Source organism: Leucoraja erinacea, chromosome 2 (genome assembly GCF_028641065.1).
Source record: "Leucoraja erinacea ecotype New England chromosome 2, Leri_hhj_1, whole genome shotgun sequence".
NCBI lineage: Eukaryota > Metazoa > Chordata > Chondrichthyes > Rajiformes > Rajidae > Leucoraja > Leucoraja erinaceus.
In genome coordinates, this window is record NC_073378.1 from 108356473 (window position 1) to 108371546 (window position 15074).

At 43.6% G+C, this 15074-nt stretch overlaps 1 protein-coding gene across 2 annotated transcripts; it reads right to left on the bottom strand.

Annotated features, from left to right (window-relative positions):
• Positions 1-380: 380 nt before the first annotated feature.
• Positions 381-14655, bottom strand: LOC129713669 (FAST kinase domain-containing protein 3, mitochondrial-like). Of its 2 annotated transcripts, none has more exons than XM_055662924.1 (5): positions 14508-14655; positions 11057-12506; positions 4809-4894; positions 3406-3580; positions 381-516 (listed from the first exon to the last, which is right to left on the bottom strand). In XM_055662924.1, the coding sequence occupies exons 2-5, from the start codon at positions 12492-12494 to the stop codon at positions 434-436; spliced, it is 1782 nt and encodes a 593-aa protein (XP_055518899.1). In that variant the 5' UTR covers positions 12495-12506; positions 14508-14655; the 3' UTR covers positions 381-433. The 2 variants fall into 2 exon arrangements, with proteins under 2 accessions (XP_055518899.1, XP_055518891.1); XM_055662916.1 differs by having other exon boundaries at positions 14476-14580.
• Between the last annotated feature and the right edge of the window lie 419 nt (positions 14656-15074).

Consider the following 15074-nt stretch of genomic DNA (forward strand, 5'->3'; position numbering starts at 1 on the left):
GTCTGGTTTGACCATAAGGCTGGAATTCATGACATGGATCATTGTTCCATTCTGAATTCAATATCTACATTTAAACCATCTCCAAGATATAGAATATAAAACAGTACTGCACAGGAACAGGCCCTTTGGCCACAATGGTCAAATTTATCTGCACTGAATATGATGCTAAGTTAAACTAAACTGCGCTGCTGCACATTATCCATATCCCTCCATTTCCCACTTATCCATGTGCCTATCTAAACAGCCTTAAATGCCAATATCGTATCTACTTCCACGACCATCCCTGGCAGTGTTCCAGCTTTCTTTTTTCATCCATTTAAATTACCATGTTCCTTTTCCATATGCCACCTTTATTATTCCCTTACTATCTTGCACTCCGATGAAGAGAATTTAAAAAAAGTTGATGGCCAACAGTTCCACTATTTCAAACAAATTAAGACTCTAACCTCCTGAATACCTCATCACGCCAGGAGGCAGGGAGCACATATCCTTCTTCATCCAGTTGAATCTCTGCGTCTAAAAAAAAGATGAGATTTCTTTCACGAAAAGGTAATGATAAAATCAAAGTGTTCGTTCATTTCATACAGACGGTGATAAATAAATCAAGATTGTGTATGGGCATATTCAGTCCAGCTACATCAAAACTATTACTAAAAGTGATCTTGACCACTTCCTATCTACGTTGTAAATAAATTTTAGAGAAAAACACTACCCTACATCGCTATCATTTTTTTTTTCGCCATCTTACTCACTGTCCTCTCCAACCGTCACAAGGTTTTTTTCCGATCGGGTGAAATAATAATAAAAAAAGAATGTTTAAAAAATTGTGAGATCAGCAGTTGGTTTTCACGCATGTCAGTCACCATGATGAAGGTAACGCCCCTTCCGGGGGGCCAGGAGAATAAAGCCCCAGAGGCCGGACGTGAGTCAGTCACCCCGGAAGACCGTGAGTGAGAGTTGAGTCCTGAACTGTGAGTCAACGCTGTGAGTGAACTGAACTGTGAGTCTGCACTGTGCTGCTTGAACTGAATGGAAGGGCTGGTCTGCACTGTGCTGCTTGAACTGAATGTCGCGCTAAATCCGGAAGTCCCGCTCACTGCTGAAGTCCCGGTCAGGGGAGAGGCCGCGCTCAACCACGTGAGTAGATTCAAGAGAGTTTTACTGTCATATGTTGTGTGTGAGAGTGTGTGATGGATGGTGTGAGTGTGTGTGAGAGATGGTATGTGCGTGAGATGGAGGGTGTGTGTGTGAGAGAGATGGAGGGTGTGTATGTGGGTGTGTGATGGAGGATGTGTGTGTGAGCCTACCAACCGTGAGTGAGTCAACTGCCAGCCCACCAGCCGTGAATGTGTTGGCTGTCAGCCCACCAGGCCCGAGTGACTGAGCTGCCAGCCCACAAATCCATTAGGGCCCACAATGTCCAAACTAGCCCTTAAGAAACCAGTCCCTTCGGCACACAGCACCCATACTAGCGCTCCAGAAAGCCCCACCCACTGGCCACCAACATTGGAATTGGTGGAGAGGTGGAATATTGTGTTGGGGGACCATCCCTCCTGTGTGAACATGGGACCCAATGGATCCCACGTAGTCTAGTTTAGTTAATAAAAGAGCCTTTGTTGAGCAGATTCCCAAGATGGAAAGGATGGGGAAAAGAGTTATTTCTTTTGCAAACCTGTTTCTAAATTATTACAGAACAGATTTGGCAGAAGGCCTGTGAAGAAATAAGGGCGGCACGGTGGCGCAGTGGTAGAGTTGCTGCCTTAGAGCATCAGAGACCTGGGTTCAATCCTGACTACAGGTGCTGCCTGTACGGAGTTTGTACATTCTCCTCGTGAGCTGCGTGGGGGTTTCTCCGAGGTCTTTGGTTTCCTCCCGCACTCCAAATGCATACAGGTTTGTAGGTGAATTGCCTTGGTAAAAATGTAAATTGTCCCTAATGTGTGCTGAATAGTGTTAGTGTGCGGGGATCGCTGGTCAGTGCGGACTCAGTGGGCCGAAGGACCTGTTTCCGCGCTGTATCTCTAAACTAAACTAAATACCTATAGTTTTGACCCTGTACAAAAAATCAAAGTAGTGGAGAAACTCAGCAGGTCAAGGAGTGGAACTAAAATGTCAGACAAAATATTGGGTCAGGACCCTTCAGACTGGTAAAGAGGGGAGAAAGTTGGACCAGGCAGTTGAGGGAAGGGGTGGGGGAAAGAACTGGCAAGTGATCAGTGGATTCAGGTGAGGGGTGATTGGCAGATGGGTGGAGATTGCAACTAAGGCTACAGGTAAGAGGAGAAAAAAGTTTGCAAATACGGAATCTGATAAGATGTTAGATGGGGAGTAAAATGTAGAACCAGAAGAAAGGATTGTGGGTGAAAGGGAACAGGAGAACAGGGGAGGGGAATTGAGGACCTCAGACGAGGGAGGGGTGGTAGATGACTGCCTGGAAGAGGAAGGGAACTGCATGATGGGGACAGGGGAAATGGAAAGAAGGGTGTGTGTCCAGGAGAGGGTGGTGGAAGGAGCGTAATTACCTAAAACTGGAGAATTCAATTCAATGTTCATATGTGTAAGCTACACGTGGAAGATGATGGATGTGCCTTCCTTCCAGTTTACGCAAGGCATCACTCGGGCAATGAACGAGACCGAGGACAGAAAGGCAGGTATGGGAATGGGATGTGGGGTTTAAATGGTTAGCAACTGGGAGATCCAGCAGACCCTGGCGGACACGAGTTCAAGCGTACAGCAAAACGGTGCCCCACTACAGCTCAACTGACAGAATGGACAAGGGAAAAGGAGACAATTTTTTTTTCTTTTTTACATTTTGAGAATAGTTCACTGCTGTTTCAAGATTGGGTTATAAACAAACACATCTCATTGTTGAAGATAATAGTTCACCACCAGAAAATAAACAAAAATGGGTGAACTGGCATGTGGATTCATATTTAAGAAAGGACTGCAGATACGGGAAAAATCGAAGGTAGACAAAAATGCTGGAGAAATTCAGTGGGTGAGGCAGCATCTATGGAGCATAGGAATAGGTGACGTTGTGGGTCGAGAAGGGTTTCTTCAGAAGGGTCTCGACCCGAAATGTTGCTTCTTCAGACAGAAGAAGGGTCTCAACCCGAAGCGTCGCCTATTCCTTCGCTCCATAGTTGTTGCCTCACCCGCTGAGTTTCTCCAGCTTTTTTGTCCACTGTGGATTCATATTAATCCATTCTTTCCCCTCATATTTGTTTATGACAAATATTCAACTTTTTAAAAAAGATTTATCTTTTATGCCATTTTGATTTAAAGAAGTGGCAACTTTCCTTACATATGTACCAGCATGCAGGTTATCCTACTGAACCCTACAGAAATCCTATGGTTTTTTAGATCTGTATGTAATTCCAAATAACTGGCAAATGCTTGCAGTACCTAATGTATAGCCATATGGTGTCAGCACTCGAGAAGCAAAGTAATTCCTTGCTCCTAGAAGGTCAGTCAGAGCATTCCTCACTTTGCCATAGAGATGTTCATCCACCAAGCTTTCTATCGACTGTCCTGCTGTTAAAAATGATTTTACCCGATACTTGGGAGGAAGGCTGTGACCCTGTTGAGAAACAGATAGCAATGTTTGTACATTTAAAATGCCATTAGCAAACTATTAGGTTATTGCAATACAGAGCAATCTTATTGCTACAAGCCAAAAACTATTAAACCATAGTTTTATCAGCAAATGAAATTGATACTTTGAAGATTTATATTGGCAGCATATAAAAATCACAAAACAGCACATTGTGAATGAGACCACAGAATGTAATATGCTTCCAATATGCTACGGAAGACTGAAAACTTCCACCCAGTAACAGCTCTGGGCAGTATTTGTGGAGCAGGAAGGGAGGGAGAACAACTAGCCTAGAACTTTCTGCTTCTACACTTACCTACTTCTACTTCTTACAGGAGTCAGACATCAACAGAGCCATCTCCATCATCAAAGACCCTTACCACCCATCGCATGACTTTTTCACCATCCTCCCATCTGGGAAGAGGTACAGGAGCATCAGCTGCAAAACCAGCAGGATGCTCCTCAGCTTCTTCCCACAGGCTATAAGACTGTTAAATGAACTTTCCCCCCTGCCAAGTATCGCGCACAAACCCCCCACACTGCAGCAGAGCCACTGTTGTGCCGCTGCCGGTCGGAACGGCTGTTGAATGTTATTAGAGGGTTAAATTGTTCATGACATGTATTTTAATTTTAATTGCTATTTATTTTGTAACGAAAACTGAATGGACACTGGTTGAGAAACGTTTTTTTGTTTCCTCTGAGTATGCGAATACTCAGGAAATGACAATAAAGATTTACAATTACAATTACAATTACAATTACACAAGGACTTCTACCATCCTTTCTGATCTTTCCTACACTGCTCCACCACAATGTCCTCCTCATTCTTCCCCTTGTGTTCATATCTAAATGCATTCCAAACCTTCCATAATATGAACATTTTTGCTTTGCCGCTTCTTTCTCTGCACATATTCTTTTGGACCAGGAGTTTCCCCTGACGTTTCCCCCAGTACATTGGACTGCAATGGTATTAGTTCATGAACCCACGCAAAACGAAGAATATATTTTACTGTCGGGTTCCACCTTGTTCTTGCCGTTGCAGACGCTTCCCTTCCCTTTCTTCAATTTTACATCTCCATCTTGGGGACAGCCTCGACGTCCACAGATGTTACTTCCTCCCACCCCAACCACCTGGAGACAGCATTTGGTCTTAACTTCACATGAGCAATGCACAAGGGAAAAAAACCGACTGATCATTTAACAAAAACCTTACCTCATAAATTCGGCACTCTAGTTTCATTGTCATGAACAGCTGGGTTAGTTGGGCCAGAACAAATTTGTCTAGTCCAGTTCCTTGGGCTATTAAAAAATAGAAACTAAAATTAAAATCAAACCAACTGAGAGAACTTGCACTATGTGATTATTTATCTATTCCACCCAACCCTCCCATGCACACACAGAATTTTCACTGGAGCGCTTTTTATTCCATATTTTGGATTCTTTGGTTGTGATTTGTGAAACCTGTCAGGGCAAATTTGAATTTTATAATTAGCTACAATTGGGTAACTAACTAATTATATGCTTTAATTTCAGGTCATCCAAGTAAGATTGTCTCATATTTGTTTCAGAATGCTTCAATCTATAATAACTGAAAATTTCATTCAGTTCTCTTAATTTTTAAGAAAGTTATGGGCTTTTGACTGTCCTTGAGCACAGCTTTTGAATTAAGTCAATGGAAAAGCAACAGGGAACAAGATGCTAATTTCAGTATGAAAATGGCCATAACTTTTTTAATACTGAAGATATGAAAGTGTCAAATTAAACTTCTTTTTCTGCTTTATCTGATGGCATAAATTGCAGACTTGATTTTTAAAATCTCACAATTTTGTAACATTGCTAATATTTGTAGACTTTTGAAACAACTATTTGTAATGGATGCAAGAGCACTGGAGAGTAGAAGATTATAGATCCCACCACTTGGAAAATTTCAAAGCACCCCTTTCAGGCTGGATATGTTACTTCCCAGAAATAATGTTGAGTCAGTATTCTTTGTGGGTTTTGATGAAAGGTCACTGAGCTGATACATTAACTTAACCACTCTATCCACATATGCGCACCGTTAGTGCATTATCAGTTTCAATGGTTGGAACTTGAGTAGTAGGTCAGAAAGGGGGAGGAGTGATAGGAAAGTAGAAGTGTTGATCAACAAGACTCAAGGGAGGGTAGGCAGGGAGAGGGAGGAATGTTGTAACGCTGATGCGGTGAAGTATGTTCACTTCAATCCAAGGAGGATTGTGGAGAAAGCAAATTAACCTAGAGCTTGGATCAGTGCCTTGGAATATGGTGTGTGGCCATTGGAGAAATGTGTTGTGAGAGGGACATGACTGGCAGCTCAATGTTCAGGGGTTTAGATGCTTCAGACGTGATTGAGAGGAAGATAAATGAGGTGGATGTATTGCGCTACTAATCAGAATGGCTGTCACGATGATACTCAGGATATACTGGAGGATTTGTTTCCTGAGGCAATATGGGTATAGCTCAGAAATAAGAAAGATGCAAGTCCTCTAATGGGATTGTACTATAGCACCCCCCCCCCCCCCCCCCCCCCCCTTCTCCCCGCCCCCCATTAGTGAGCGGGAGATAGAGGAACAGATATGTAGACAAATTACCAAAAGAAGCCACGGCAACAGACTTTCTGCAGTGTATTCAAGAGGGGTGGACCTTGCGGGAAAGTGCCAAATTGGAGCAAGGTAAGCTACAACTTTTCGGCAGGTGCTCGGAAGGGTATACTGGGAGCAATTTTTATTGGGCAAGACCACATCTGATACGCGGGAGTCATTTAAAGACCAGTTGATCAAAGTTCAGAACCGGCATGTTCTAGTGAAGAGAGGGGTAAGGATATCAAAGAGAACCTTGGATGACCAAAAAAGTTGTAAATCTGGCCAATAAGAAAAAGGAGCACATTCAAAGTTTAAGAGGATGGAATCAGATGTGGACTTTGTGGAAAATAGTGGGGGGGAAAGAACTCGAGTGGGGGATCAGAAGGGCCAACAAGGGCCATAAAATTGCTTTGCGAGTCAGATTAAAGGAAGTCCCAAAGCTATTTAACCTAAATTAAAAACACGAGGGTAAACAGGGAGAAGGGATGACCACTCAAAGATCAAGAAGGAAATGTGTGTGTCTGGGGAAAGTAGGCGAGGTAGTAAATGAGCACTTTGCATCTGTTTTACCTAAGGAGAAAGACATGGATGACAGTGAGATTAGTGTGGAGAATACTTATATGCGAGTGCAGTAGGATATTAAGGAGAAGGTGTTGGGGCTCTTGAAGAGCATTAAGGTTTTAAATCTAAAGACCTAATAGGATTTATCCAAGGTTATTGAGAGAGGCAAGAAAGGAGATTGCAGGAGCCTTGACAACCATTTTTGCACCTTGTCCAGCCACAGGCGAGATCCCAGAGGATTGTAGTGTAGTTAATGTTGTTTCTTTATTTAAGAAGGAGAGTATCCATGGAATTATAGGACGGTGACTCTCGTGCCAGTGGTTGGAAATCAATTGGAATGAACATTTGGAAAAGAGTGGGCTAATTAGGGATAGTCAGCGTATGTTTGTACACAGCAGGTTGTGTCTTCCGAACTGGATTGAGCTTTTTGAGAAGATTGTGAAAGTGATGCAATCGGATAGGGCTTTGGATGTTGTCTACATGGATTTTAGTGGGGCATATGATAAAGTCCCCCATGGTAGGTAGGATGATCCGGTAGATCAAGATGCATGGGATTAATAGCGACTTGGTTGTATGGATTCAAAACTGGCTTATTGATAGAATAGATGTAAATGTAGATGGTTAGAACATTTGCAGAAGACACCAAGACTGCTCAGGTCGTGGACCATGAGGAAGGCTGTCAACGTATACAGCAGGATATAAATCATCTACAAGTTGCTACTTTCAGGGAACTGCAGACTCGCATCCAAGATTCTTCAGCACATCTTCGTTCCTCACGGTCCTCCTATTTACTGTATGCTTTGCTCTTGTATTTCTCTCCCCAAATTGCTTTACCTCAAATGTCCGGGTAAAACTCAATATGCCATATCTGTACTCAAATTTCTAACTGCCATTGTATCCAATGACAACCTACTTCACTATCTGCAATTCCACCCATTTTTGTGTAGTTTGCAATCTTACTAATTAGACCACTGACAGAGATCCCAGCATGGTTCCTTATTGGGCATTTGCATACAGGGCAAATAGATCAACAGAGGATGCCATCTCTCTGGCTCTTCACACTGTCCTGACTCAACTGGACAGACAGGGCACGTACGTGAGGATGCTCTTCATTGACTATAGCTCTGCATTCAATACGGTCATCCCCACCAAGCTCACCACCAAACTCCACAAGCTAGGCCTCAGCTCGCCGATATGTGATTGGATCCTGAACTTTCTGACGGAGTGACTGCAGGCAGTGAGACTGGGCCCGCACCTGTCCTCCACTATCACCCTGAGCACTGGCACACCACAGGGCTGTGTACTAAGCCCCATGCTCTACTCCCTCTTCACTCACGACTGTGTTCCTGCATTCGACACCAACACCATCGTGAAGTTTGCAGACGACACACCAGTGATTGGGCTGATCACCAACGGTGATGAACCAAAATACAGAGCGGAGGTGCAGAACCTGGCGGACTGGTGCGCACGTAACAACTTGTCACTAAACACCTCCAAGACCAAGGAGCTGATTATTGACTTCAGGAGATCCCATAATGGAGAATATGCACCAATCTCCATTTACGGGGAAAGTGTGGAGTGTCCAGCTTTAATTTTCTGGGCACCCACATTTCAGAGAACCTCACATTGTCCACCAACACCGCTGCGCTGGTCAAGAAGGCACAGCAACGACTGTTCCTGAGGACATTAAAAAAGACTGGTCTGCCCCAACAGCTGCTGACAACGTTCTACCGCTGCACCACAGAGAGAACGTATGGCATCTCTGTGTGGTATCTCAGCTGCACGGAGGCGGAGAGGAGAGCTCTTCAGCGCGTCGTCCACAGAGCGCAGAGGATCATAGGGACACAGCTACCAGCCTTGGAGGGCATCTACCACACACGGTGCCTCAGGAAGGCCGTCAGCATCCATAAAGATTCCTCACACCCTTGTAATGGACTGTTTGAACTACTTCCCTCCAGCAGACGTTACAAGGCCTTCTACGCCCGAACCTCCAGACTCAGAAACAGCTTTATTCCCAGAGCTATAGCGGCTCTGAACCGGCCCTGCTGAGTGCCCCCCGCCCCCCCGGACTGTCTCCCTCGGATGGTCACGTCACACAGCTTATTTATTTATTTTACTTTTCTTTTACATCGGTTGGAAGCTGCATACTAAATCTCGTTGCACTGATGTGCAATAACAATAAAAGATATTATTATTATTATTATTATTACCACTGATCGTAGACCTCGAATCACAATAATATTCCCTGTTACTGTTGCCCTACATCTTCTTTGATCAATTTTGAATCCAATATACAACTCATCATGGATCACATGTGACTTAAACTTCTAGATCAGCCTACCATAAGGGATCTTGTTAAATGCTTTATTAAAGTCAATGTAAACAACATCCACTGTCCTAATCTTATGAATCACCTTCGTCATCTCCTCGTACACAAAGCCCTGCTGCTTTTGCTTAACACCCGGTTTTCCCAAATACTAGTGAATCCTGTTCTTAAGAATCTTCTCCAATAATTTCCCAATCACTGATGCAAGGCTGACTGGACTATAATTTCCTGGTTTGTCCCCATTGGCCTTCTTAAACTGCCTATTCTCCAGTGTTATGGGTCTTTGCTGCATTTAAACAAGGTAAAAAGATCTCAGCTGAGGCCCCAACAATCCGTTCCCTTGCTTCCTTCAGTATCTTGGGATAGATCTCATTAGGCTATGGAGACATATCCACCTTAATGTTCTTCAAAAGCCCCAATATCTCCTCCTCCTTAATATCACCAGCCCCCTCCCTCCCTGATCTCACTGTCATCGGTGTTTTCCCCTTGGTCAATATCGATGCACAGTACTCATTTAGTGCCTTGCTCACTTCCTCTGGCTCGAGGCATAAATCCCACCCTTTGTTTTTCCGTAGACCTGACCTTTTGCTGGCTACCCTCATGTATTTAATATATGTAAAATGTCTTGGGAATGTTCTTAATCCTGTCTGGGGAATGGGATGCCCTAGGCATTTTAGCTCTTATGGGTGCTTGTTTAAGTTCCTTCCTGGTTCCTTAAAGGTTTTGCCCAAATTCAGCTTCCCAATGCATTTACATCCCAGCTTACATATCCATTTTTTAATTGTTTTGACTAAATTTACAACATCTCTTTACTATACTTTAGACTTGAATCTCTTGTCATCCAAGATTCCAGAAACTTATCAGCCTTATCTTTTACTTTTGTTGACATATGCTGGTCCTGAATTCTAACCAACTGGGCTCTAAAAGACTCCCACGTCAGTTGTAGAATTTACTCAAAAACAGATGTTCCCAATCTATTTCCCCAGTTCCTGTCTAATATTGTTGTAGTTAGCCCTTCCCCTGAAGTGTAATCAGCACTTTCCCCTGAAGTCCAGTCTCATCTTTATGGATTACTATCTTAAAACATACAGTTATGATCATTGTTCCCAAAGTGCTCCCGCACTGAAACTCCAATCGACTAGTTGGGCTCATTTCCCAATACAAGGTGCAGTAAGGCCTCTTCCCTGGTTGATACTCATTGGCTACCACTGCTCCCCCTAATATTATTTTCTTTCCCTAAGATGGGATATTGTTTTAAATATGCCTCTTGCTGAAATGCCCAGTAATTAAATGCAGCCTTCATGAGTGAAACTTCAAATTTCTCAGCTTTTCAAAATTGCTCTCTTTTATATTCTGCACTCTGTTGCTGTTCTCTTTTGCATTATTGTAGCTCGGTACATATAATAATAATAAACTAATACCTTTCCAAATCAAGTTGCAGATGCATATTAGTTTGATTTTTAGTTTTAGCTTGTTACTTTAGTTTGTATAGTCTTTACTTTGACTGGATAACATGCAAACAAATGTTTTTCGCTGTGCCTCGGTATACGGGACAATAATAAACCAAACTAAACATACGGGGAAATTGATTTTGTCACATCACGACTACTAAATAGTTCAGGCAGGGTGAGGAAGTGGAATTGGAGGATATCTTGCATTACAAAATTCACAAGGATGCAACGATTAAAAAATTCACACCATCAGCTATAGCATGATAAACCAATGTACACTTATGCAACTGAATTGACTAAATAAAACCTCAGGGCTAACTTTCAAATCTTCCAAAACGCTCCAATTATCTAATAATCAAAATATTACTTTACATTTTCTAAACTGAAATAATTAATATTTCACAATAAAATAATTACTTTGGTAATTATTTTTATTCAAGAATGAATGAAAGATGACTTTGGTACCCCTGAACCTGATGGTAACTAAGGTATGAAAAGGTTGTAATAAAACAAGTAGGCTCACCTTCCAGCAGCTGCAGAAAGTAGGGACTAAAGATTTTGGACACAAAATTCACAGGAAATCGTCCTATTAATATACAGGAGTGAAGTAAGTTCAGTAGAGTTCGAGGCTGGAATTGTGAAAATCGTCCCCTTAATAGGTCTTCAATCTTTCGAAACAGCTGACCTACATTTGGAGGCAAATAATTTAACCTGCCAAATGGCATTATTTGTAAGGCAATTTCTTTAGTTGTAAAGTTGTCTGAATTGTAAACAAAACTCTCAGCAACTGCATCAAATATGGGTGGTGAAAGGATCCGCTGCTGGTTGCAATGTTGCATCATCTTACTGATTGCTTCGGGCTGCATGACAAAGGCTTTTTTCGGGATATTTTGCTCCAGGGCATTAATAAAAAACCTGTCGCTGAGTCCAAAGCATATTAGAGCGTTCAGTACTATTATGAGCTCCCGGTCTGAGAAATGAGGAACATGTCGTACTGAATGTTTGCAGAGATTAATTACCAAAGGAATTGCTTGGGTTTGCTTGAGAACAACCATTGCATTGAGTATGTCGCATTTGGCTTTATGGCTCATTCTGGAAGCTAAATGAAGGGAACGAGAATTCATTTTGTTTAGCAGCTCCTGGTATTTTCCTCCTTTTCCCACGCCAGCCACCAGCAGGTTATAAACCATTGGTAGCTCTTCAGATGTCCAGTTCTCCAATGTCTGTCCTTGAACTTGCTCCATTATTTCCTTTAATGTTCCACATTCTGGGCCCTCCAAATTCAGCAGAGCCTCACCCAGCAAACACAAGTCCTTAATGAGCATCTGACCTTTGCCAAGCCGCTCTTGACTTTCGCACAACATTCTCGTCATAAGTCTGCTTTGCGGGTCAACGTACAATTGGATACAGGCATACAGTGCAGTAACCAACGCCGTGGTGCTCAGCCTCTGAGACTCCTGCTCAAACTGGAAGCACAAAGCCTTGACTGTCTCATTCTCCAGCAGGATTGCAGACTTTCCCAGCTCATTCTCATCCGTTTCAACCTGTGATATTTTAAGCAAGGCAGAAGCAGCCATTGTGTCTGTAATGGACTTTGAGGATTTCAGTAGTTTAAAGATCTGTTTGGCTGTTTTACTAATGTTCAAATATTTTAAAAAGTTCTGTTCGTAGGACAACTGTTTGCTGCCCATCTCCAAATTGGCCGCAGCATCTCCATGAAGGCACACTGTCCCTGAAGTGAAATCAGGCTGATCCCTGATCACACTGTGGTATCCGTTATGAGGGACCCATTGATGGCACATCTTTAGACATCCTGTCGATAAAATCGGGCCATATTGCGGGTACAGAATTTTGTTAAAACGTTTGCAAGGGTACAATTTCCATTTCATAATTTGTAAGATGTTGCAGGTTTGAAATTTAGATGAAAGGAAATCAAAGAATCTTAACAAATTCAATGCCATAGCAGCAGCTTCCTATGACAAAAAAGGAACAAAAATGTGCTTTAGGAATAGCGAAAAGGTCCATGCACAAATGCACTGTAGTTATAATTTGCAGTTATTTTTAAGAAAGTCAAAGGATGTAAGTTGAAAACAAATTACATACTCTTAGATATTTCCATAATATAATGGCCTAAACTCAAGATTTAATTAATAAGTAATGACCAAAAATATATCTCCATATAATCTTTATCACAATAATTTACAATTTCATTTGTACAATCATTGCTGATAGAGAATCAATAACCTGGCCCAACATTACAGCATGGAAATAGGCCTTTCTGCCCAACTCATCCTGGCCAACAAAGACGCCACATTAAAATAGTCCCATATGCCTGTGGATGGCCCATATTCCTCGAAATCCTTTCTTTCCAATGTACCTGTGTAAGTGGTTTAAATGCTCTTAAAGTACCTCCCTCAACTACCTCCTCTGACAGCTCATTACATATAAACCAGTATCCTCCGAGTTAAAAAATTGCCCTTCACTTTCTTTAAATCCTTTCCCTCTCATCTTCAGCCTGTGCCCTTCTTGATTCACTGATCCTGGGAGAAATGAGTTTAAATATCTCTATAAGAGCACCCGTCAGCCTCCTGCACTACAAGGAATAAATTCCTAGCCAACCAAACCTTTCCAGAAAGCTCAGGACCTCGAGTCCTGGCAACATCCTCGTAAATTTTCTCTGCACTCTTTCCAGCTTAACAGCACCCTTCCTGTAGCAAGAAGACAATTCTCCAACTGAGGCTCAACAACATCTAGTGCAACTGTAACATAATATCCCAACTTCAACTTCATGTTCAATTTTCAGGTGATGTGAAAACTGGTTGTGCTGGTGATAATGTGGAGGGTAGTCTTTGCCTCTAAATGAATTGGGAAGACAGAGCAACAGCAGGTGGAATTTAATCCTAAAGTGATCTAATGCATATTGGAAAGAATCCTTAGGCTAGGATATATGTGATGAATGGTCAGACCCGAGGAAGTACTGTGGAACTGACACATCTTCAAATAGATGCCCAACAATCCCTGAGAACAGGTAGATAACGGGTTTTAAATGAATATTGGGTATTTGCTTTCATTAGGAATAGAAAGAGTACGTAATGGTGCAATCTTTGGTTGGACCTCAGTTGGAATATTGTGTGCAGTTTACGTGCAGCACATTACAGGATGGGGATGAGTGCATTGAAAAGGGAGCAGAGTAGATCCTCCAGGCTGTCACCTGGGATTGAGGGGGGACTGGATGTTTCCCTTGAGGCAGACATGGATCCTGGTACAAGTTTACAAAATGATGTGGGGCATGGATTGGGTACACTGCAAGAGGCTTCTCCCCCACCAGTGGGAACAGGATTTCGGTGAGGATTAGAGATCTGAGGATTAGAAGATTTTTTTTCAGTGGGATGAGGCTGTGGGTTGAGGGTGTGGTTGAGGCAGAGGCTTTGCGATATATCTGGACATTGACATTGGAGGAGATGGATCAGCAGTGGGTTGGCATGGGGATGATGGGGATAGGGCCTGGACCGCTCGGATTCTCTCTCCATGGATGTTGCCTGAACTAGTTGATGTAACCCCCCCCCCCCCCCCCATTTCTCACTCAGACCACCTCTCTCTCTACCCCACCACACCCCCCCAAAATCCCACCTTCTCCCCCAACCCCCCCCCTCGCCCCCACCCCATCATGCCCGATCCACCCCCATCCGTACTCCACCACCAATGCCCCGCTCCTGCCCCCAACAGTCCCCCACCCCATCCCTACTCCACCCCATCCCCACTCCACCCCCCATCCCTACTCCACCCCACATCCCCATCACTACTCCACCCCATCCCTACTCCACCCCATCCCTACTCCACCCCCCATCCCCCATCCCTACTCCACCCCCCCATCCCTACTCCACCCCCCATCCCTACTCCCCCACCCACCCCATCCCTACTCCACCCCATCCCCCATCTCACTCCAAACCCCGCACTCGTCCCCGGATCCTCACCGGTGCATCCGCGGCGCCGACGGCCAACCGATAGCCTTCCCCGAGTTCCGCTCCTCATGTCCATAAACTGAGCGTTTCCCCGGAGTTTACAGCGCGGCGGACTGACGGCGTTCCCGCAGTTTACAGCAAAGATCATAGAGGCTTTGGTTTACAGCGCGGCAGGCGGCGCTGTCTCACAGTCCCCAACAAAGATCCTAGAGGAGCTCCTCTAGTATCTTTGGTCCCCACACCAGCCCCCGTTGGAAGCAAAGATAGGATCTCTGGTTGGAAGTTGCTTCCACCAGGAGTTATGGTAAAAAAAAACACTGTTGGAGGAACTCAGTGTCGAGAAGCAAATGTGAAGGCAAAGGGTTGATCAACTTTGCTGAGCGCTTTCACACGAGAAATAAGGCGCCACACGGTGATCTGAAGGAGAGGGATTTAACAACCAAATTAGTGAAATACCAGCGTAACCCAAATAATTCAGCACTCCTTTGCAGCTATTGCATTCTCTGTCTTTGCGGTCATTGCAACAGCAGAAGATACTCACAATGCACGTTTGTGCTATACATTTCATCTAACATGAAG